This window comes from Nannospalax galili, unplaced genomic scaffold (assembly GCF_000622305.1).
Source record: "Nannospalax galili isolate Female #2095 unplaced genomic scaffold, S.galili_v1.0 scaffold255, whole genome shotgun sequence".
NCBI lineage: Eukaryota > Metazoa > Chordata > Mammalia > Rodentia > Spalacidae > Nannospalax > Nannospalax galili.
This window is the reverse complement of record NW_008338999.1, coordinates 5,619,030-5,643,208: the sequence shown is the minus strand read 5'-3', so window position 1 is coordinate 5,643,208 and position 24,179 is coordinate 5,619,030. Positions and strand designations below refer to the sequence as shown.

The following is a 24,179-nucleotide window of genomic DNA, read 5'->3' as shown; positions in this document are numbered from 1 at the left end:
TTTTTGTTTCTCTGTTTTGATTTAGGGTTACCCTGTAGCCTCAGCCGACCTGGAACTTGCTATGTAGACCAGGCTAGCTTCAATCTCACAGAGATCTGCCTGCCTCTTCACTCACCTCCTGAGTGCAGGGACTACAGGTGTGCACTACCATGCCTGTTGTACAACTAGGGATTTTTGACTAAATTTTCTGAGTAGTGACATAAATTATTTCTGTATTACATGGCTCATTTAGATTTTTTTAATAACTGAAGAGTTCCTGTAACAACATTTTATAGACCATAATCCATGTGTTATTACTGAAATCTGTATTGTCTTCCAACTGGAATGTTTGATCCTTAAGCGTGCTCAAAGCTTTCTGTCAAATAAATCCAGGAGACACTTGACATACAGAGGAAGTGAAGCATGGAGGCAGAAACAAGTCAGCCTCCATGGCACGAGTGTTTTCCTGCTAGGTGCAGCCATTTCAATGCCTTTTGCTTACTTTCAATTATAAGTTTAATTAGATTGCTCTCTAAAACTTTATATGCTTCTTTCTCTAGGGTATGAAAGGACCCACTGACATAATAAATGGCCTAACCTAAAAACATAGAAATGGTGTGACTGTCAGGTAGCTTCTGAGGTGTGGGACCAGAATCTGTTCACCTGGTTCCTCATGAGCGTGGGGACAATAGGGCTGTAGGGGTGCACATAACCTCCTTTGATATATTCCATGGTAATTTGGTTGACGTGGGCTCTCAGCAACCCATTTTATCTTGTTTATCTTAACCTTGTGGCCAAAGAGGCCAATGCTATGTAGGCATTTTAGTTGAGCAAAAGGCCTTCTATTTTTAGTAATAGTGTTTCACTGGATGAAAACCATACTGTTAATCCACAGGAGTTTATAGTGTTGGGGATATGCTTTAGAAAGGAATAGCTGGCCACCTTGTTTTAGCAATGAAAATATCAAGAAGTTTAAAAGTGCAGTTAAACCATTATAAGACACACACATGTTAACTTCTCTAAAATTGACATGTGTTCTATAAATTCAGAGCTGCTTTCAATGGCTGTTGTCTAGGCAGTAGTAATGATGACATTACTTATTATTCATGAAAATGATTACTATTGGACAGTTGGATGACCTTAGTGGTATTCCTGGGCAACTGCAGCTTCATGTTAATACAGCATTACCGCTTAGAGACCATTTGATAGAGCATAACTTATGATTATAGTCTAAAACCTTGTATTAATATCTTCTACAGAGATGTGGCAGCAGTGACAGTTATACAGTGGGCATCAATAGACTGGAAAAAAAATAGTTAATCATTAAGAAAAGCTGCAATATCCATGCCCACAATGGCATGAAAAGAAATAATGTTTGGGAAAATGTGCATACTGACTACTCTTGGTTAGGAATTGATTCAGAGTACCCGATCCTGACTCATTCATATTTCCTTTTCTCTACACTGTAAGACTGATGTGTGAAAAATATAAGTAAATGTAAAAGAGTTCCCTTAATCAGAACGAAATAAATTTTTTTAAATGTATTTATTTTTGTTTTTATTTATGTGTGTGTGTGTGTGTGTGTGTGTGTGCCACATGCAAGCAGGTGCCCACAGTGGCTAGAAGAGGGCATCAGATCCCTGGAGTTGGAGTTGCAAGCTCTGTGAGCTGCCCAGTATGGGTGCTGGGAATTAACCTGGGGTTCTCTGGAAGAGCAGGAGGTGCTCTAAACAGCTGAGCCATCTCTCCAGCCCCATTAAATAAAAATTCTGAACAAGGAAGCATGTAGTTTAACAGACTTTCCTTTCTTTGCACGGTGCTCTTTCTGTTTACTGTAGGGAAGTGAAGCAGAAGACCAGAGAACTCCATGGTGGTTGGAGGGAAGCAGCAGTTTGAGGTCAAACAGACCACTGGGCTGCCTCTTGGGGAGCAGAGAAACAACAAGCAGGGCCAGTCAGACAACTTTTATAGGTAGTTAGGTGGTTGGGTAACTTTCCATTACGTCCGCTGGGCAGTTTAGCTCTGGGCTGGTTGGTCTCCCAACAAGCAGAGGGACTTTCCTGGGGCCAAGTTCGAACCCACCATTTTAGAATGCTGGGAACTGCACTGCCATTTTAGGGACCTGCCAGGAACCTAACATTAACCAAGTATGAATTGAATCATTTCAGGTTTATGCTTAGTCTCTTAGCAGGTTTCCTACCAGTCATATTCGTTTTCTGTCTGAGACAAAAGTCAAAATATTACCATTTTGATGAAGAAATCTAATCTTTATTTCTATGATGTTAGCACAATATACTCACACAATAGCTTTGATCTGTACTTAACAAAATACATTTATAGCACTTTACAAACTTTATCAGTTTGGAAAAAACTCTGTTTATTCAATACTTGGTTTTATCAATAAAGCACAGCCCAACAAAGGAAGAGTGCTCTCATTAGCAAATAAGAGAAACAGAACACTAAGAAGAAATACCACCTGTTAGTCTGATTTGTTTTAAATTAAGGTACCAGTGGAATGTAAACAAATTTTTTTGTAATTTTTTTTTACAAAAGATGTGTTATCAAATATACATGCAGAGGTCTGAGTCCTAGAGTCTATTCATTATATTTCCTTAACAATGTGGTACAATTTGTTAAGTCATTAAAAACTGTAGCCTTTGGCACTTTGAGTAGAAAAAGAATATATCAATAGTATGTAAAGAAAAAAATTAAATGACTAGAGAAGTACTTTAAAATCTTAAAATCTTTTGTTAAGAAATAGGAAAGCTTAGGAAATATCATACTGCACCTCAAATACTGCCGCTTGTTTTTCTCCAGAATACTCAGACCAGTCCACCCTTCCCTCTAGAAACTGGCCAGGCCAGCAGAAGCATCATGATGATGGTGATGTAAGAAGTGGGGAAGGCAGCATTTGACTCCCACTTCCCTCTCTGAGAAGGAAATTGCCAGAAGGGATGGTTGAGTCTGTATTTTATTGCCAGAGTTTTCAATTCTGCTGGTTTCAGCTAAATTCCTAATGGACGCCTTGGAAGGTTGGTTTCACTGAAAAGCTCTGCCCCTTGAGTGCAGAAGCTGACGATGGTGTGATGCTCTTCCTTGATGGACACCTCGTTCTCGTTGAGAACCGCCCCAAGGTCAGATCAACCAGCTCTGCTGCTTCCTTTTTACCTCTTAGCAATCATCAAGTATACATTAGAATTATTAAGAGTTGGTATAAAAGATGCTTAATACTAAATTTCGAGAACCGAATTATTTCCTCATACTTTAAATATTTGGAAAACACTTCAAAATATTTTGATGTTATCTTGTTAATAGTTGCCTTTGTTTTAGGATCAAGGCTTTTAACTCAAGATCGGTAGCTCAAAATGCTGATTGCATGCTAAGCAGTCACTGTGCCTATTCAGATATTTTGAAGAAATACATTCTTAATTTATACTTTGTGGTACTATGATTTACCAATTTGCATTCTTTTTTCCAGATTCTTCCTGTTGTGTGTCCAATAAACAAAAATATTTTAAGGAGGGGCATCAAGCCAAACTGTTTGGCACTAATTTATTGGTAATCAGGATATCATGAAAAAATAATGCTCTGGAACAAAATGAAATTTTGGTATTACTTACTGAGATGTAACCTATGCCATCTGGCTGGAGACCTCTTGGACTTGACCAACATTTCTGGCAATGAAACCCACAATCGAAACTTTTGGCTCAGATTTCTTGCTAACAAATTCACAGCAGTGTATTTTGCACAAGGAATGTAAATAGTTATTTTTGCTTTTAAAATAGATGAATATATGTATAAGCTCAAAAACTCAATAAATTAAGAAGTCATAAAATGAAACATATACTCACAATAATTTCAAGAGTCTTTAAAACAATGTTTTTAAAGTATGCAAATTTACTCACTAACATTGTCAGAAATGAGCATTATCAGTAACTTAAAAATTATAAAGCAAAATAAAGATGCAGAAAAGATCTCGTCATTCCCTTTCACTGAAAATATTCCCACACAGTTGCTGATGTTGAAGAGAGCATAAATTCAAAGAAATGCACATATACTTGTTCATTTTTCTCCACTGTGAGAGAGCCACTATGGGGAAGCTGCGGGTGCCCTACTCTAACACAAAGTAGCCAGCCTCTTCTCAATAAGGTAGCATTTCTTTGACAAGGGGTTGCACGCCACTATGTCACAGCTAAATAGTTTGAGAATTTACATGGTCTATGCACTATAATAATCAGCACCACCCACACTGAGCTTCTGGTGCAGATTCTGAAAAAATGAGTAATATATAATACTGCATGGCCTCTGCTGGAGGGAAAACCTGTGTGTTCTGGGTTCCCTAAACAGAAAGATAAAAAAAAAAAAAAAAAAAAAAAAAAAAAAGAAAAGATCCCCAAAGTTGGCACATTCAGAAAGTTAAATAGCATACATGGAAGGAAACCGCTTTGTTTTAACACTGTCCTCTTCGAAACCTCAGTGACAGGTCGTAAGGACACTGTTGAGATTAGGAGACAAGTTCGGCTCTTTCCTTGTGCTTTTCCTTCTCCTTGGTGTAAAATCTTTAGGTTTAGCGTTGTAGCTCAGTGACAGAGTTCCAGGCTGATGGTAAACAATCTAGTTGGGCAAGAAGGCTTTCCAAATCCTCCAGAAAAAGGGGTGGGGACACAGGTAGAATCAGCGTGTTGTCTTTGGGGGACACCCAAATGATTGATTGGAGGGCCATCATCCCTCAGTCCTTATAAGCCCGAGTGGGGGAGGTTCCTTTGTAGAAGATATTTCTGGTGTTTTCAGGGCTGTTGCTTCTTTCGGGGATCAGGATGATGTTGCCCTTCCTCCGCAGGGTGGAGTCGCGTGAGGAGGACACAGACAGCGTCTCCGACCCTATCTCGCTGCCCTCCACTGGGGTCACGCGGATGGTGGTGATACCATGATGGTGGTGCTCGTTGGTATCGATGTTGCTTCTCTTGCGATCTCCAGAACCAAAGCTGTCTTTGAGGGACTCGCAGCTTTCCGAGTCCCTGTTGAGGTCGTTGAGCTCATAGGTTTGGCGGAGGCTGCCCTTCTCTGGAGCTTTCCACTTCCAGGAGCCGCTGCCTTCACCCTCCGTGGATGGGATCTGGATGATGGGCCTGTTGTTCTCAGGGTGGGCCTCCACCCGCACGATGCCGCTGGGCTCGTGGTCCGTCAGGGTTTTGTAGCGGATGGAGCCGGTGCAGGTGACCGTGCTGCCCTCGGCATTCTTGGGGCTGCTCTGTAGCACGCCCTGCTGCTTGGACATGGCGATGACCTGCATGATACGAGGCTGGCTGTTGCCACGGTTACAGGCCACAGTCTTCTCTGCAGCTTTCAGCCACTTGGCCCGTGCAGAGCTGCTCTTGGGCGACGTGCTTATGTTTTCCTGGGTCTCCTCTGGGATGTGCACCAGCTGGGAGGAGCCGGGGCGGGACTGGATGGACACGCGTGGCCCTCCGGGCATGCTGTTGTTACACCCAGGGACGGTGCCAGGCTGGATCTTGAGGTACTGATTCCCTGGGCCGTGGTGGTCGCCGTTCACCCCGACTCTTGACGGCTCTGAGCTGGACCTCATTTCTATGGACCGAGGGGGTGACTGTCCTTCGGGCTCAGTATCCATGACCTGTAGGGACATCTTGCGGCTTTCATTCTTACTCTTCCACTGGGTGAGAAGCTGCTTGGACCGGGCAGAATCCATGGAGGCATGGATACTCGTGTTTCTTCTCACCGGATCTTCCACGGATGGGGTATTGGCTCTGGGCAGGGTGTTGCTGAAGGTCACCATACTCTCCTTTCCCATGGGGCTCCTCGGAGTGATGATTTCTACATCAGCGTTGGCTCTCTTGAGGTTTGTTAAGGAGCTGGCATCCCTGTGGTTGCGGTTGAGGATGCCCTCTGTGTGAGCAATTCCGTCGCTGCTGCTGCCATTCTTAGCAGATAAAACCCTGTTGGGGTCTTGATTGAGGTCTGTCAGAGACCTGAGGGCTTCTCTGTGCTGAAGCACACTCTCTTCACTAGGTAGAAAATTCCCCACAGCATACAGGCCCTAGTGTATTCAAGGGGAAAGAGTGAGCATCATACACCAGAAGATACAATTACAATATTTTCCTTGGAGTTCCATTGACTTACACCACTAAGGAAGGCACTCCGCGTATCCATCCACCAAGAACAATAACAATGAAAGGACGATAACTCAGGGGGAATAACTTGTGACCTATGTCATAGATCACTGAACTAGTTGCTTGAAAATAGGAACAATGCTTTCTATGCTACCAGATGCTTTTGCCACACACCCTATGCTTTTCTTGAGAAGAAAAGACAGACAATGAGATAAATAAGGACATTTTTCTGCCTTTCAAAGCTATTCATTCTTTTGGACTTAGGAGCTTCTTGCTGAATGACACCTGAAACAGCTTAAATGATTTGCTTTCCCTTCCCTTCTCAATCATTCCTTCTGAGAGAAAGCAGGGGAGCTTCAGGAGACACAGAAGGAGGGATCCTTCATAAATCACTGGGCTCTGGAAATGCAGGCAGAGGCAGATGCTGTTACAAGGGGCCCTGAAAGGAGCCCTGCCTGCTCAGAAGGGCACAGGGTGTTTGGGTGGTCTCTGTAGCCAGGGCAGAGAATGTTACCAGACTCCAGCACCCATATTCTTTCCTGCTTCAAGCTTGACCTTCGATTGGGAAATTAGGATTATTTGTTGCCTTATACTAAATATGGGCCAAATTTTATTTCATTGTCTTCTTACACAGTTCATCAATTTTTGCTTGTTTTAGATTTAGAAAAGACTAAAGTTCAGGCTCAAAATTGTTCCCCTTTTTACCTACAGGAGATCTAATACCTATTGGGTTATCAGAGACCTACTTGTGAACTGATTTTAACTGACAGTAGCTGGGTTTACTTTTCAAGTCTACGAAATGGAATTTCATGGATTTAGTATTTTATGTGCTCAACAGTGAACAGAAGCATGGGTTTAGAAACAGTAAGTCTGCGGTTTTAGAGCACGGGGTACAAAAAGGAATAGAATAAAATCAAGCTCCCCCTCCATTTATTTATTTATTTTGGTATTTTTGAGATGGGATCCCACTCTATAGCCCTAGCTGGCCTGGAACTTGCTATATAGATCAGGTTGGCCTTGAACTTGCAGCTTTCCTTCTGGCCTCTGCCCCTCCAGTGCTGGGATTTCAATGTGCCACCACACCTGGATTGATTTTGTGTTTTTGAAGCATAGTTTCACCATGTGGCCTAGGTTGGCCTTAATCTTGCATTTCTCCTGTTTTGTCCTCCTAAGATTCCGGGGTCATCAGTAGCCCTGGCTACTTTAGCTTCTAGTTAATGTTTGTGGTACTGAGGATCTAGTCAAAGGCTTGTGCACACTGCCACTGAGCTACATCCCTAACTCATTATCTTCATTCCATAGGTAAAGAATTAGGTTTCTGAGAGGATAAGGAACTTAACTGAATAGAAGGGAGAGTTGATGTACTCACATCCTTTGGTTGTAAAGCCCATGTGGATTACAGGGTACTATGATTTCATAAGAGGGAAAGAAGATGTGTGAACCGAAAAATGGCAGGTCTTAGCCTTTTTATGTCTTCTACAGCACCTACTCATTGCCAGGCAGCACCCCCATGACCACTCGGACTTATGCACCATTTTTTTCCCACTGACATTAATGTGATTCCTTCACTTTAAAGAAAGCACATAAAAGAATAAAATTTAAAGTTGAAGTGTTGACTCTGCTAGTTCATAAAGAGGAAATCATTGCACACTTCATTACTTTTACTGTCTTTTTTTCTTTTTTTAGTAATCATTTTCTTATAATTCCATCTTAAGAGTACCAAGATCTTGTGATTAAAAACTTATGCTATGAACAACTGACTCATTTCTGTCAGTCCTTCTCAGCCTGCATATTAATTATCCCTAGCTCTTTTATTCCTATAACCTGGTAATACTCCAGATAACTGCAATGATACCTCTACTAGTAATGTCCATGATTTCCAAATCTACCAAGTACTGATTGCTGTTTTGTCCTCTAGACACAACCATTCGGTTGCCTATTGATTCAACGTGAACTCCTCAACTGTCTTTCTCCTCAGCAACCCATTACCTTGTTTATGTATCTTATCTGATAACAAAGTTACTGCAAATCCAGCCGTGCAAGCTACAAATCTGGCCATCATCTCCCATTCCCCCTGTTCCCTTACTGTCCAATTGCTTGTTCCCATGTCCATCTCATTTCATGTATGACTTTTTCCCCCTTGAATGCCCTTTCTGCTTTTGTTACACCAAGAAACTATTTTTTTAAACCACATCTCTTCTAGGAAGGTTTCCCCATGTTTCTTAGCTTGCTCTTCCCAATGCACTGCATTCCTATCATAATTACGTCTTAAGCATGTTGTAACCATTTATACTTATGCTAGTCTTTGCTCTATAAATTTATGAAGGGTGCAGCTTGTTTTTCATTGTTCTGTGGTTCATTATATTGACAATGAGTAAATAATGAATAAATGCAAAATAAATGAAAGAATGCACAATGACCAAACAGACAATGTTGGTTTCCTTATAAGGCAGGTTCTTGAAGATATCTATCAAATTTGAGAGAAACATATTGATAAAAAATTTACTTTTAAATGAAACAAAGGTGCATTTAGGTAGGTTCCACATTTGTATTATTGGGAAAATTATGTAACTTTTCACTAAACCTCTGCTGATTCTATTCTCACTTTTCTCGTCTTTAAAATAACACTCCCAATAATCTGTATAGTATTTCTCTGTGTATGTACTTTCTGTAAGGATGAAATATAATAATTCTCCTAAAATCAATTTCTGGCACATAGTAAGAGCTCATTAAGTTATTTTATTGAAAGTGGGATTGGTTTGACTTAGAATGGATACACATCAAAAGATGAACATAAAATATATTGCACGTAAATTATCGTACAAAATTCTATGCATGTTTTTCCATTTTAAACTGGAGTTCACTAAATGATGGTGATGTTGATGATGATAATGATGATGACAATAATAATAATAATAATGTTATTTACCAAATACAGCGCAATTCCTCCTCCTATTAAAAAGCCACAATAGACATCAACTGGATGGTTCTTATACTGAGTTATCCGTGTCAGGCCGCAGATGATTCCACAGATGATAAATGTGAAGACCAAGAGAGGCTTCAGGAGCTTAGAGGAGTCAGTTAATGTGGAATTGAAGTACATCTTAAAAATGAAAGAAATGGGTTAAGTATGCTAGAGAGCCATTGTGTTAGAAAATACTAATCAAATAAAGAGTTCACTCAGAAATCTGATTGGGGGCTGGATAGATGCCTCAGCAATTAAGAGCACTGGCTACTCTTAAAAGGACATGGGTTCAGTTCCCAGCACTCACATGGCAGCTAGCAAGTGTGCATATCTCCAGTTCCGGGAGATCTGTTGCGATCTTCCGGAATTCATGGCATTGAATGCATATGGTGCACTTACATACATGTAGGCAAAACACTCACACACAAAAATAAAAATAAATAAATAAAAAGTTTTAACTGACTACTGTACTTGACATTAACTTTACCTATCCCCTTTGCTATGGCTGAGTTATCTACCTACCAGGAAGGGAAATTTATGACAAAATTAATCAGATAAATAGTAGAGCTCTCACTGGATTGCACCACACTTTGAAACATATTAAAGCAGTAGATTTAGATAGAAAATTCTCGTCTCCATTTCACTCATTACAAAAGACTTCACAGGCTATGAATCAAATACATGAATATATGAAATATATGAATCACAGGTATGAATCAAATACAGCAACTCTTCATTGTACAACATTTAACAAATTGATACTAACCTAGAACTCCCCATTCTTTCATAAATACTGAAAGTTGTATGCCTGTATGTGCATGTTGTGTACTTAATGAAAGTCCTTTGATTATACTCTTTGTTACATTCATGTATTTCACAAATATCCTTCCACAAAGTATTGCATTAAAAAGGCACAAAAGTTAATAAATAGTTCAACTTTATGTAGAAAAATTATTTGATTGTAGCTTTTTAAAAATAGGATTTTTGCTTTTGATACCATTGTATTAAAGGGAGGTTGAACTAAAGTATAACCTAAATAGTTACTTGAAAACAACATTCGTTCCTCTGATTTTCATTTTGTGAAGACTTTAATTTTTCTTATAATTCATTATTTTTATGTTATGAGTGTATTGCTTACATGTATGTAAGTGCTCCCATGTCATCAGATCCCCTGGAACTGGAGTTACAGATGGTTGTTAGCCACCATGTGGGTGCTGGGAATTGAATCTGGGTCCTCTACAAGAGCAACCAGTGCTCTTAACCGCTGAGCTCTCTCTCCAGTCCCCAAGGCTTTGTATTTTTAATTATATTTATTTAGGCACTTATGTGTGGGTATGTGCATGTGACTGCAGATGCCTGAAGAGATCAAAGGTGTTGGATACCCTAGGAGCTGGAGTTATAGGGAGCTGTGAGCCACCCAATATGAGTGATGTGATCTGAACTTGGGTCCTCTGGAAGAGCAGCGTGTGCTCTTAACCACCAAGCTCTCTCTCTAGCCCCTCATCCTTCTGTTTTTCCATAAGCTACCACTTAACGACAAGGATCCAGTTACTTACCGAAACATATACAGCAGCAAAGGCAGCAAGAGTCGCATGTTGGGATGGGAATGACTTTCTGCCAAAGGAAGACAGTCAAGTTATGTCCTTTTTTTCAAATACACTGCCAGCAATCAACTTAGAGATGCTGGGTAAGGTGTTCAACTTAAAGCCAAAAGCAATAATCAATAACCTTAACTTACTTTTAGTTTGCTGAGAAAATCAGCAGAATTGTTTATTAACAAAAAAGCATTGCTAATCACCATTAGTGTTACAGAACAGTAGTGATGCACTTTTCAGTAAAATTAAATAAATACATTAAAATAAATTGAAATAAGTAAAAATAGGTGTTAGTTTGGCAAGGGAATGCTTGGAATGATTTTTGAAAATAGAAATGAGTTGGAAGACATAATATCCTTTGGTATTAGAATTACATCAGCTCAAAGTAAAGTTTATAAAACATAGGACTTTGAAGTTTTAAAACTTTTCCTATGCTCTAAGACAGTTTTGCTTATATAAAAATGTTAAGTAATGAAATTATTTTCTCACAGCAGTAGATCTAATTGTATTTTTATTCACTAGAAACTATAAGGAAAGTCTAACCTTAACAAACTGTTTCTCTGCACTGAAAATGATTTTCATCTAAATTCTTTTAAAAACTATTTAGTTTTATGTGTATGAATATTTTACCTGAATGTATATATGTATACCATATGTGTTCAGTGCCCACAGAGGATGTTGGAACCCCTGTACTGGACTAACAGATGGTTGTGAGATACCATGCGGGATCTGAGAAGTGAGCATGAGCTCTTTGCAAGAGTAGCAAGTGCTCTTAATTACTGAGCCATCTCCCCAGCCCTCAGAACATTTTCTTGAGTTAAAAAATTTAGGCAGCAAAGTTTGGATGCATCACAGCACAGGGGAAGGTACACTGAGAAAAAAACACAAGAGAGAAGAATATAGAGTTCTTGGATAGAATAAAAATGTGGAAAAATGAGATTCATTTACATCAGTGTTTTTCTAATTATTTGGTACTCACTGATATGAAAATGTAATAATACTGAGAAAAAGCACAAGACACGGGTCTTCAATGTGGGTTCAAAATTACTGAAATGATTCAAGAGAATTTGAATATGTGTAATCCCCTAGTATCAGTTCTGATTCTTCAAGTGACTTAGCAACTTATTTTTTATTCTTCAATGCATCTTTGAGAACTCATTGAATGCAAACCCAAATGTTTATAATAATTATTTAATGCCTTATATATCTCTCTACTTATTTCCTTTGAGCTTCTTGAGTATTTCTCTTGTTTTAAAATTTTGGTTTTACTTTGCTGATTGATATAAATCAATGCATTAGTAGTTTCTCAGCTTTTCTAGTTTCTAATTTTCTGAAATGGAAAGCCAGGAGCTGTTTAGATCTTCTAGATTTATCCAAAGAAAATAGCTGCTACCTCAGATATTACTCTTTTTCAAACTTGAGCAAAGGCGAAGTTCATATTTTTTTGGTAAATGAAATAATAGAGCTATAATATAGATTTCCAGTCTTCCACCTAAGTGAGTTCAATACACATATTGACTGTAAGCCATAACGGACTATTAATATCTTAAACAAATTGTGGTAACCTAAAACCAAAACAAGTATATCACAGAACTGAGTGGAGTTCAGCAATAGAAGAACTAATAACAGGACTGTGGAACTGATGTTTGGAGACCAAGGGAAGGATTTGGAATGAGTTGCCAATGAATCTCTGTGTTATAGTCACCGAAGAGATGGTTATATTGAAAATAAAAATAAAATAGAAATGGTTATGACTGGAAAAGACATGGTTAGATGGTGCCCCCAGCAGTGACTGCATGCTAACATACTGGCATGAGATGTTTTTCAGAGTTCAATTTCTAACCTGCCACTGTTGATAACTGTAAGGTCAGATCCTGAGCAAATATCTTCCACAATGTAGGAATTTTCTTTGCAAGATACATTCAGAGAGGTATAGTTTGGCTTGCACACAGTCAGAAAGTATGGTGCCTGATACCCTGTGGACAGCTGTATGATATCGGTAATGAGAGCTGTAGAGCACAGTCCAAAGACATGAACACCTGCAAACAAAATAGAAAACATTGTTGCCAAGTTGGTGGTTAATGCTGAAGTTATATCAGCATCAACCAAGTTTATCACACATGAATATGTTCACCTTATAATGTGTTTTGTATATATATATATTTAATATATTATATATTATGTGCTTACAAGTTATATATAATAATGTATATACAAATCTATGTGTAATATGTTATATATACTGGGCTTACAATAATCTTTATTCGGTTGATTTTGAGAGGATAGTTGAGAACTTTTCTAAACTTCTAAGTAGATACGCAAAGCTAAGAGGAACACATGATGAGTATTTCCAACTAGGAAGTGTACTTTAGCAGGCTGCCAGACCCACTGAGTTTAAGCAGAGTTGATTATGTGACCATAGATTTAGAAATGTCCATTGGAGCAAGGTGGCTTTACCAGTGGCCATGCAACTAAAGACAATGACTGTCCCTCCCCCAGAATTCATCAGTAACTAATAGCTCAGTAATATGGGAAAGGAACTTGAAGGGAACACTTGGCAGGGATGGGTGGAAAGCGGATTAGAGACGATGTGGAGGTGTAAGTAATCAGAATGCATTACCTATGCATCAAATTGTCAAACAATAGATTTAATAAAAGCTATTTAAATTTTTAATAAAATATAAATAACAAAAAATTTAAAAAACAATAATTTTAATGTCTGGACACTTCTGAGTTATTAGGTCCCTCCATTGTCCGTGGTTTATAGCGCTAGGCACCAAGCCCTACAGAGTCCATTCTCAATACCTACAAACCACATGGTCATGCTAAGAATACTAATTAAATGAAGAGGTCATATAGGCTTTGCCATAGAAATTACAAACAGCCATAGCCTGGGTAGCTGTGGGAGCTTGCCTTATTTACAAATGATGAAGTCACTTGCTTGGATGCATCCTTGAGTTGTTCACTGCTAAGATATAGATGTTCTGGATTTTACTCCTTCCAGGCTGTCTGGACTCCCTGAGTTCATTCTGACTTGATCTCCTGGATTCTGATTCAAGAGCTGCTCACAGACATCATTATGAGAGGCCCCAGGAAAATCCATCCCTTGTCACCTCCAGACCAAGGATGCTGGTTGACACATACCCTTGCTTTTCATTTTTCTTCTTTAATGAATGCCATCTACTTACCACAGTCCCAGTTCCTTCTCCAGTGACACAACAGGGATTCATGACACAGAAACTTGATTTCTATACTCTAATTCCTAGAAACATGCACAGGATAGGGTCCATTATTGATGCCATTTTCCATAGGTCACTTGTGGGACACAGGGAGCAGGCTAAGATGTGACCTGAAGTTTGAATAGGGTAGGTAAAGACTTTGAATGAGAAGGGAATTCACTCATTTTACTTTGGAAAATGAGACTCTCTAGGCCCATGGAGGATTGGTTTGCTGATGATATTTCATAGTGCGTATAGTCTCTTTGCCATCGCATTTTGCTATGTTCTAGAATGTTCTCTCTGAGGTCAGATACATGCCTTGGAGTTTTATTCCCTTGCCTCAGACGGTGCCAAAGGGATTACTACTGTTTTGTTAGCTTCTCAATATGATGGTAGGAAGACAATTTGGAAAAGCAGAGTGTGGGGAGTGATTCAGAACAGATACTTCCTCTCACCAGAGAGAAAGTTTCCTTTAATTATTCAGGAGATATTACATGAAGCTACCTTAATAAATACAAAACATTCAGATTGGTATCTCATATTGTGGATGTCCACTTAAATCTATTAAAAAAATAAAAAGATGCCTATGACTCAAACTACATTAAGATGGTCCTGATCTAATTAAAAGTCACAAATATTTAGAAACTGCTATGATTCAGATACTGCTTAGCTAGGACCGTAGATCTATTATAGGTTTCATTAAAAATGGGGAGGGGGTAAAGTTAGAGACTAGCCAAAAACAAGCAACAGTCTATGGTGACATTTCCTGCTCAAGAAATTTCTGGATGAAAACACTCTGAGAAATAGACTCACTGATGTCAATAATTTCTGAAGAGTTACTGATTCATGCTGGCCTGCTGACATTCATTCTCCATTTAAGAAACAAAATGGGTCATGGTGCTAGCACTTGGGAAGCAGAGGCAAGAGGATCAGAACAAGAGCTCAAACATGCTACATGGCAAGTGTGTGTCCAGCCAAGACTAATGGAGACTCTGCTTCTAACACCCTAAACACACACTCAGGAAAACCTTTTTAAAATCACTTCACGCTTAAACCAGAACTTGACACAATACACTGAAATTTGTGGTGTGCTAGCTCACCAAACAAGGGACATGACTCTAAATAACACATTTTAGATACAAAGTCTAAATTTTCATGTTTTATAGCTTTCTTGCATGATGTAAAACCCATCACATGTTGAATTTATACAACTAAATTACACCATTAGAGATTTAATATCTGTAATTAAATGTAACATTTCTGTGTGAAAAACATTTCCTTTCGTTATGGTTTCTCACACCCACCAACAAATCTGACGGCTCTTCGGAGAAAGGAGTTAAAGTTGCAGCCTCCAGCGTTAATGTTGGGCTCTAATCCAGCTCCATTTTTCCTCTTGGATAGGCAGCAGTACAGAATTCCTTCCCCTACCATGATCTACAAAGACAAAAATCATATCAGGGAAGAGTGTTGGTATAGCTGCTAGACTAACAAATATAATCGAATTATGCATCATGTCTTCAGACATCAACTCTACAAAGCGAAGATATATTTTTCTCAAAAGCTTTAAGTATAAGTGATTTCTTCAGGGAATTTAACAAGAAGTGAGAAAGGAGCATTTGGGGCCCTGTTAGGAGCACTGACTAGATCTCATCTGCTCCTCTGCACTATTCAAGGGTATGAGGACATCACTGTCTTTGACAGTTTCTACCTTTAGTCTTTTGCCCTTTACACCCAGTGGCACTCAGTTACACAGTGACTGTGTCCTTACTCTTTGAGAGTCTTGACATTTGATCCTAAGATGCCTGAAGAGAATCAAGTAAGTACAAAGTTGGCATCAGGACCATTTGACTAACAGATTAAGTCCATAAACCAATTTGGAATTTAGTTGCAGGATCAATATGTGGAAAACTTGTCTAAATATAGAAAGATACCATTGAGCATAGCCGTCCCCTAAAAAATTTGACAAGGATGAAACTATGTTTTGTATTGATTGCTACTCATGTGTAACTGTCTAGCATTTGAAATAGAGGTACTGCAAATGAGGTAGATATTTAGTTTTACTTAAGTATTATGTTATTTTTACGAAAATCTAAATAAACTCAATCTTGAAAAATGTGTGGCCAGTGACTATCTTACTGGGTAATACTGATGACAAGAGAATCTAGATATTTCTTAGGGATAAGACATTCAGAATACAAGTTCACAGAGGATGAAGAGCCATATTGAGGTATCAGGACTATCTAAGAACAGTGAGCTCTGCTGTAGGATTTTAGGGATATGAGATCAGTGAAGGAATTCAATGTTATTTAAATATCTTTTCCTTCAAGAATTTTTTGTGTGAGCTTGGTCCTAGTTTTACTTCCTGTTGTGGTACAATATGCTGTCAAAAGCTATTTTAAAAGAGAAAGGGTTTATTTGTCTTACAACTCCAGGTTATCACTCATCACTGCAGGGAAGTCAAGGCAGGAGCTTGAAGCAGTTGGTCACACCCACAATTAAGAGAAATAAACACTCATAAGCTTGTTAGCATGCACTGCTCTCTCTACACCTATGAGGTCTAGGATCTCCTGCCTGGGAATGGTGCTTCCCACAGTGGGTTGGGTCTTCCCACATCACTTAACATAATTAAGACAATCCCTAACAAATGTACCCACAGGCCAGTCTGATCTAGATGATCCGTCACTGAGACCCTCTTCCCAGGTAATTCTAGATTATGTCAAGTTGCCAATTAAAACTATTACTGTTGGGAGCCGTCTCAGCATATTGGGAGACTGAGTCTTAGCCACTTCTTCACAACTGCTGACAGGCCTCAGCTGGCTATTTTCCATTCTGCCCGCAGCCTTGGCCCAAAAACTTTGGCAGGCAAGCAGAGCCCACAACCTTGGCTCATAGCTGGGGCTGGTAGCCCACGGCCTTGCTCTAGTTATTGTAAATAGCCCTGTTTTCTGTTGATCAGTAGACTCTCGCAGGCACGGGATGGAGCCCGCGGCCTTCACCTGCGGTCTTGTTTTCTTTTCCAGTAACCGCCTTGCTCTCAGTGGAGTCCTCCCTTGGAGTGCACCTGGGACTTTGCTATCTGGCTGATATGATTCAGTCCAGTCTGTACTTCTTTGTTCTTATTCCTTATTTAACTGTATGCTTGTGCTTCAATAAACGAGACTTGATCAGAGCACTGTCTTGTCTCCATTTCTCTTGCCCCTTGCCTCATCCACAACCCCACTCCCCAATCCAGGTACCCTGTTGCAGACCCCACAGGCTGGGGCATATTACAAGCATTGTTACTATACCACAACATAAATTACATCATCTTCTATATAGTTCCCTTAGTGCCCATCTTTCTCCCTTTGAAGTTTTATTTAAGAGTGTGTCACTCATTTATATTGACCGTCTTTCATTAGACGAGGGTTGTCCAAGGGAAGAACCATTTCTTAGTACTATTTTATCCCCATTTCTAGAATGGTACCTGGAATTACGGGGTTTGTATTTATGATTTTTACTGTGGGACTCATGTTTGTTAACTTCTCTGCACATTTGAGTTGCTATTTATTCTGTATACTAAACGTAAGATTTGAAATCATGAGTTTTATTTGATCCCAAAACCTTTTCAAATATTTGATTATTGTGCCCAAGAAATTGTTGTGCAATTAGATAACATTTGTATGAATGTGTGGAGTTGAGGCTAGTAGGGTGTCAAGAAACTAACAGTGCTCAAATACAAGAGAGTGTGTCACTAAAATGATTATAATCATATGTATGGTTGAACTGTGGTTAGGATAAGATTTTTCTGGGGGAAGCTTCTAAGTTCCCATTACTAGCTTAGCATTTATTTTACAATGTGGTTAAAATTATAGGGCCCTTAGCTATATTTAGTTCTGCAGACAATGTAAAGTTTGTATAAAAGTTTTAAGGAATGTTGCAATAACCACACATGTGAAAATCATGTGATATGATGACTCCTTCAAGGTCAATCACTACAGAAATGATAAAAAGCAAGTTATTTTCATATCACTGAATACCGAATTAATCATTTCTACTTTTTGACTGTCTTCCTACATTAATACATCAAATGAGACATGGAAATGCTTCAGGTTCTGGGCTCTGTGTAGACAGACATGATACAGTATAGCTTTTGCACAGAATAATATAATTTAAATTCATCATTTAAAAAAGTTAACTACCCATTCCTGAAAGACATGAATGTATTGGTAATGAGACCAAGCATACCTTCACTTCTTTAATAATATTTCCACGAATAGTTCTGTTTTATTTTTTTTAATTATACAATGCAATGATTCACACCTTGTTCATGAATGCTAAATTATATAACAACATATTGGAGAGTTCCATTAGGGAAATGTGTCTTACATAACACAATAGCTGCTCTCTCAAATGGCTAAGGTTTCAGGAATTTTATCTGAGATGATTTTATATGTGTAAAAGTCCCATGTCAAGAGGGACTGTCTACATTATTGACTTGATTATGAAATATGGGTAAAAATAGAGATATCAGTATTAATATCATCAATGGTCCTCATCAAGAAACACATTATCTATTCATTCTTCTAGACACTTGACCTTCAACTATATCTCAATGCACAAATTTTCAAAATGATTTAGTGTAGTTTAAGGATAATTTTCAGGATAAAGGAAATAGTTCCTAATGTATTTCCAAGGCATCTGCTTGTCTCTCCCTTTTGAATGCCTTACTTACTCACTTGATGTAAGAACACTATGTGGTTTAGGTCAATAAAATTGCTCTTGTTCTTGTTATTTGTACAGAGAACACAATTTATGCCAAGCATTTTTCCAGAATTCTTTTTTGTATTGTACCTACACCTAAAAAGAAACCACACTTTTTTATGTGGGGGAGAGAGAGAGAGAGAGGGAGAGAGAGGGAGAGAAGAAGAGAGAGAGACAGAGACACAGAGAGAGAGGGAGAGAGAGAGAGGGGGCGGGGCTCTGGTTGGGTTTGACAAGGAGAGTCTGTAATAACTCTGCTCTAGGGGCGATGCTGAGAGGAACACTTTGGCTCATGTTATAAGGGTCTTTCCCTTGTAATAGTCACCATAGAAAGAACTCATGATCCAAACCTTTTTCCTTGTTAATAATAACAGCAGCAGCAGCATAAAACATTGTAATACTTCTCACAGTGACTTCAATGTTTAAATTTCCAGTATATTCTAGAAACACTAACATGTTGAATATTCAACATGTTGGTTGCATAGTCTCCTAAAGCTGAAGTTAGTGTCTAGCAATTGCAACCAAATTTTGATAGAATTCTTTCATAAGGTTCGATGAATTCATCCTTAAATAAGATGCAATAGATTTGTAGCTTCAGGAAGAAAACATTTACATTTTTTCCCATAGCCATATATACATTTCACAAAGATTTGTGATAAGCCCAGACACTCTCTGTTGTTCTCTGAGAGAAATCTCCACAGGGCCTGAAAAAAATGATTGTTTTATCATTACTCTAAAATAAGTGAAAATTGAATGCCAATGGTGAATTTTTCTGACAAGGTCAATTTCAGAGAAATAAGAATATACATATCACAAACACACAAAAAACCATTTTTATAGTCTGATGTTGCCACCTGGAAAACAAGTTAATGTGAAGATCTCAAAGAATAAAAGAAATCTGAGAAGCAAACACTAAATGACACATAAATGCCCGTATAAAAGCCAGCTGATCTGCCTTTTGTGCATATGAAGATCTTTTCAAGGAATGTTGCAGATACGAGGGCTTTTTGTTTTGCTTTGTCTTTTCTCTATGTACATTAGTGAAATGGAAAGCCCCTCTCCTTATACCTGCTCTAAAATCCATGCCAAGGGAAGGGCGTCTCCTGCCTTCCTACTTCCTAGAATGTTCCTATTTTTAGAATAAATTTTTTCAGCCATAAGGATGAGAGAAAAACAGCATCACTGAAGGTCAGAGATTAGAATCTACTTGTGATTTTCACTTTTAGAAAGGGGAAGGCCAGAGGAGTAATATATGGAAGTGATTTATATAGTAAGATTACAGACAGAATTATGGTTGTAGAACAAGATAGCTACACATATCATAGAATCATGTTGAGAATGATGTATGTGTGTGGGGAAGGACTGAAAAACAGAGTGTAAAATGAACTTATAACAAAACTAGAAATATTGTAAATATTTAGAGAGAAAAGTGTCAAAAACTGTTAGAGGTCAACAGTGTCAAAATTCATCTTAATGTTGGGCTGTTTACTTAAGATCTATGAAACAATGTGGCAGGAAAGAATCAATGATGCATTGAAAGCTTGAGGGATCCCAGTAAGGAAGCAGTTCCTGGCTTGCTTCTTTTACCATTATGAGGAGGTACTATGAGATAAATGCCCTGGCAAGGATCATTGCGATAGATTTGCTTTCCAATGACCTAAGATAGTTTAGTGAATAAACACTACATCTACAAAATGTACATCATTCAAATAATAAATATCTGCAGGCTTTTCACCAGAGTCATATGTACCTGTGCAGCATTTTATGCAATTTATTGTAAATTCATCAATTAAAATAGATTTGTACACTATACCCCAACTGAGAAATGCTTTCTGGTGTAATGAATTTAAAACACATATCCTCTCAGCTCTTGTCACATGACTAAGTGTGATGGTTTGAATGAAAATGTCCCCCATAGGCTCCAAGCATTTGGACATTTTGTCCCAAGATGGTGCCACTGTTTTGGGAGGTCTTAGAAGATGTGGCTATCCTGGAGGAAGCGCATCACTTGGGGTGGGTTTGGAGAGTTTCTAAGCCTTGCTGGATCTCTAGTTGCTCTCTTGCTTCCTATGCCTACTTGATGATGTGAGAGCTTAACTTCTGCTGCTCCTGCTCCAGCCACCCCCAGCCACCATGCCTCCCTGGCATGACAAATTATAATGCCCCTGGAACCATAAGCTCAAATAAACTCTTCCTTTTATAAGTTGTTTTGGTCGGTGTTTCTATCACAGCAACAGAAAAGTGACTAATATACTAAGCAATACTGATTTTTTGTTAAAAGTCTTTAGAAAAATGATGGGAGGATGCTGCTGTTCCAAGAAATATTGCCCATTAAGGATCTTTCTCTGCTTCCAAGTATATCATTAATAGTTCCAATCATCCTGGAGTCACGGTGGTTCAACAGACAGTAATTTACAAAATGAAAAATTAGGCTTCAATTACTTTTCTGTAAATTTTTAATAAAATGTATGTATAACATAGTTTTGATTATTTAAAATAGGGAAAGCATTTTAAAGACAGATTCATAGTTATATAAAAGTATAGAATTTAGAAGGTCTATGTGTGAGCTTTTTAAAACTGCTGATGTTCTGAGACTTAAAAGGCCAATTCATTAGAGTATCTTATAAAAGTTCCATTCAAGTGCACCTTTTAATTTAATAACCACTTTTTCAACATTCATGCCTAAGATGAAAGCAAAGTAAGGGATCCTTCTAGATGGAATAAATATTATCATCCTTGAAACAGTTTCTTGTCCTTTAAATAGCAGTGTGGGAGCAGAAGAAGAAATGACAGAAAGGCCTGGCTAATCTTAGCTATTAATGAACTTACATAAAAATTTGTTGTTTATATGTTTGGGGTACCCAGGCAGGCAGAAGCCTGTTCATCTGGCCCTCTGGCCACATAGCTCAGGGTACAGGGGACTGCTGACTGGTTCAAGGTGGTTGTGAATACTCCACTGTGCCATGCCCTGGTGCATCTCTCTTGCCAGGGTCTAGACCTCCACCATGGTCAGCTAGCTATCATCATCATTCAGGTGACAAAAGGACTTGGTAATTAAAAAAGAAAATAGCTGAAGAGCCAAGATGCCAGTGGTGGTGGCTCTCACAAAGTACAACTCTGGGTAAGATGTCTCATCACTGGCACCCCCTGGCCTGGGAAGAAGATGTGACGGCTGCAGTTACCAAAAAAAGCCAACTGGAACCTTGATCATGAAAACAACAGCAGCAACAAGATATGTGATCCATCTGTCTCCTCAACTGAAAGCAAAAAGCAGTTTTCTCCAGTATCAATTTGTCCCTCAAGTGAGAAATTCAAGCCAGCAAGTAATTGTTGCCTGTGTTGTTGTACAGAAGCCAAAATGCTCTTTCTTAAACACAAGTATAATTGTGTTAACAGAACAATGAAGACAGAAAATAATAGGAATAATTGAAATAGTGGCCCCCTCTCATGAGCCTGGAACTGTTTTCATCTCCTGTGAACCTGAACCTGGGGTCACTTCTCATGAACTTGGAGCTGTGTTCCCATTGTGTGACTCTGGAATTATGGTTGTCTCTCATGAGCCTGGAGCTATGGTCCCCTTACATCAATCTGAAACTGTGGTGTCTCCCATGATCCTAGAGCTTGGTACCCCTCTCCTGAGTTGGACCTGTGCCAGCCTCCTGTGAACCAGAGCTGCAATAGCCGCTCACTGTGAGCCTGGGACTGTCATTACTGCCTGAGAATCTGGATCTGTGATCTCATCCTGTGAGCCTATACTGGGGGTCCCCTCCTGGGACTCTGAAGCAGGGACCATTCCTTTGAGCTGGAGCTGTAGTCCCCTCCTGCCATCCTGGAACTGTGGTCCCCTCCCATGAACCTAGAGTGGAGATTCCCTCCTGTGAGCTGTGATCCTCTCCAGTGAGCCAGAGTTGTGCCCTTCTGTGAGATGGAGCTGTGGCCCCATCTCATGAATTTGAAACTAAGGTTCCCTCCTGTGAGCTAGAGCTGTGGTCCACTCCAGTGAGCTGGAACTATGATCCTCTCCCATGAACCTGGAATGGTGGTCCCCTCTGGTGAACTGGAGCAGTGGTCCACTCTTGTGAGCTATAGCTGCAGTCCCCTCTTGTGAGTTGGAGTTATGGTTCCCTCTCGTGAGCTGGAGCTGCGGCCCCTTCCTGTGAGCCTGAGCTGTGGTCCCCTCCTATGAACCTGGAGCTCTGATCCCCTCAGATGAGCCTGAAGCTTTGGACCCCTAAGGTGAGTCATGGTTCCACATCCCTCTGGTGGTAAGCTGAAGGTGGAGCAGAGTAGGGCATGGAGGACTTCCTGATGTTGGGCAGCAGTTTCAGTGTTCTGTGAGTGACTATATTTCCCACAGTTCCCTCCCCTGAGGTCCCAGGTTGTGCAAGGTAGAGACTGCCTCTGATTCTAGGGATGGGGAGGCATCTGTTATTTGCAGATTCTGGTCTTGGGATGACTGATTCTCTGGAACAGACCTCCCGCCTCCCTGAGGCCCAGCTGTGGTCCTCACTCAACACATGGTCCTGGGAATCATATTGGACCTTTCACATCATCAGGCACAAGAGTTTTTCCATTATTTTTCTATTAATCCTCTACTTGCCCAGTATGCCTTCACCTATGTCTCAAGTGAACTTCTAGAAAAAAAAAATCAGTCTGGGAAGTAAAAAAAAATAGTACTGTAATAACTAAACTGATACAATTCTCAAACTAAAAAATAAGTTAAGGTACTGCTATGTTGTTTGAATATTGTTACTGACAAAACTTTACTACCAAGCTTCATCAATAATGTGAAGTTTGTCATTGTTCTTATAATGTGAGTTTGCCATTCATTCCCTTTCCAAATTCTCCACCTATACAAAGTCTTTCAGTGCAACCATGTTAACCTCTTAAAGCAATGCTAATAAAATATTTTTTAAAAAAATTGTTATTTGTGGTATGTACTAACACATTTAAACAACCATGTTTTAATTCAGTTCTGGTTGGCTGAGGTGTTTATGGTTGAAATGTAAATGTCTGTGGTGAATGAAAGCATCTTATTTCTGTATGTATCTGTGTGCATTGCATGTATTTATGTATGTTTCTGTGTATGAGTGTATGTGTGTATATGTATCTATATCTGTTTGTATTTTGTGTATGTGTATATTTGCGTATGTATTTGTATTTGTAGATGAGTGTATGTGTGTGTGATGCATGCATGTGTGCATGTCAGGAAGGTAAGTTTTTATCTCTTTTCAGTTGGTAAGCCTCATTGCTCATAATCAGTATAAAATGCTAATTTAATATAAATGAAATTGAAAATAATATTTTCGTTGGTAGAATCTGTTGGCTATATGTTTTCCCCAGTTTTCTGGAATTCAAATAGCAAACAAATACACAGAAAATACAACTAAAACTGTACCACAAATAGGGTAGTAACCATTCAAGAAGAATTACATAATTTCAAAACTTCATGATTTATAAAATTAAAGCCCATTTTGAAATCATAAACTTTTCTAACTTTAATGCAAATAATTTTAATCTGTTAACTACATGATAATGCCAACATGTCCAA

The 24,179-nt window shown here is 39.0% G+C and overlaps 1 protein-coding gene across 1 annotated transcript in view; it reads right to left on the bottom strand.

Annotated features, from left to right (window-relative positions):
• Positions 1 to 4,350: 4,350 nt before the first annotated feature.
• Positions 4,351 to 24,179, bottom strand: part of Plppr4 (phospholipid phosphatase related 4) — a 47,176-nt gene continuing 27,347 nt past the window's right edge. The window contains exons 3-7 of the mRNA XM_008833688.3: positions 15,193 to 15,322; positions 12,514 to 12,709; positions 10,632 to 10,689; positions 9,040 to 9,213; positions 4,351 to 6,037 (exon numbers count right to left, since the gene is read on the bottom strand). Coding sequence (XP_008831910.1) covers positions 4,709 to 6,037; positions 9,040 to 9,213; positions 10,632 to 10,689; positions 12,514 to 12,709; positions 15,193 to 15,322 — 1,887 coding nt within the window. The 3' untranslated portion in view covers positions 4,351 to 4,708. The remainder of the gene's footprint in view (positions 6,038 to 9,039; positions 9,214 to 10,631; positions 10,690 to 12,513; positions 12,710 to 15,192; positions 15,323 to 24,179) is intronic.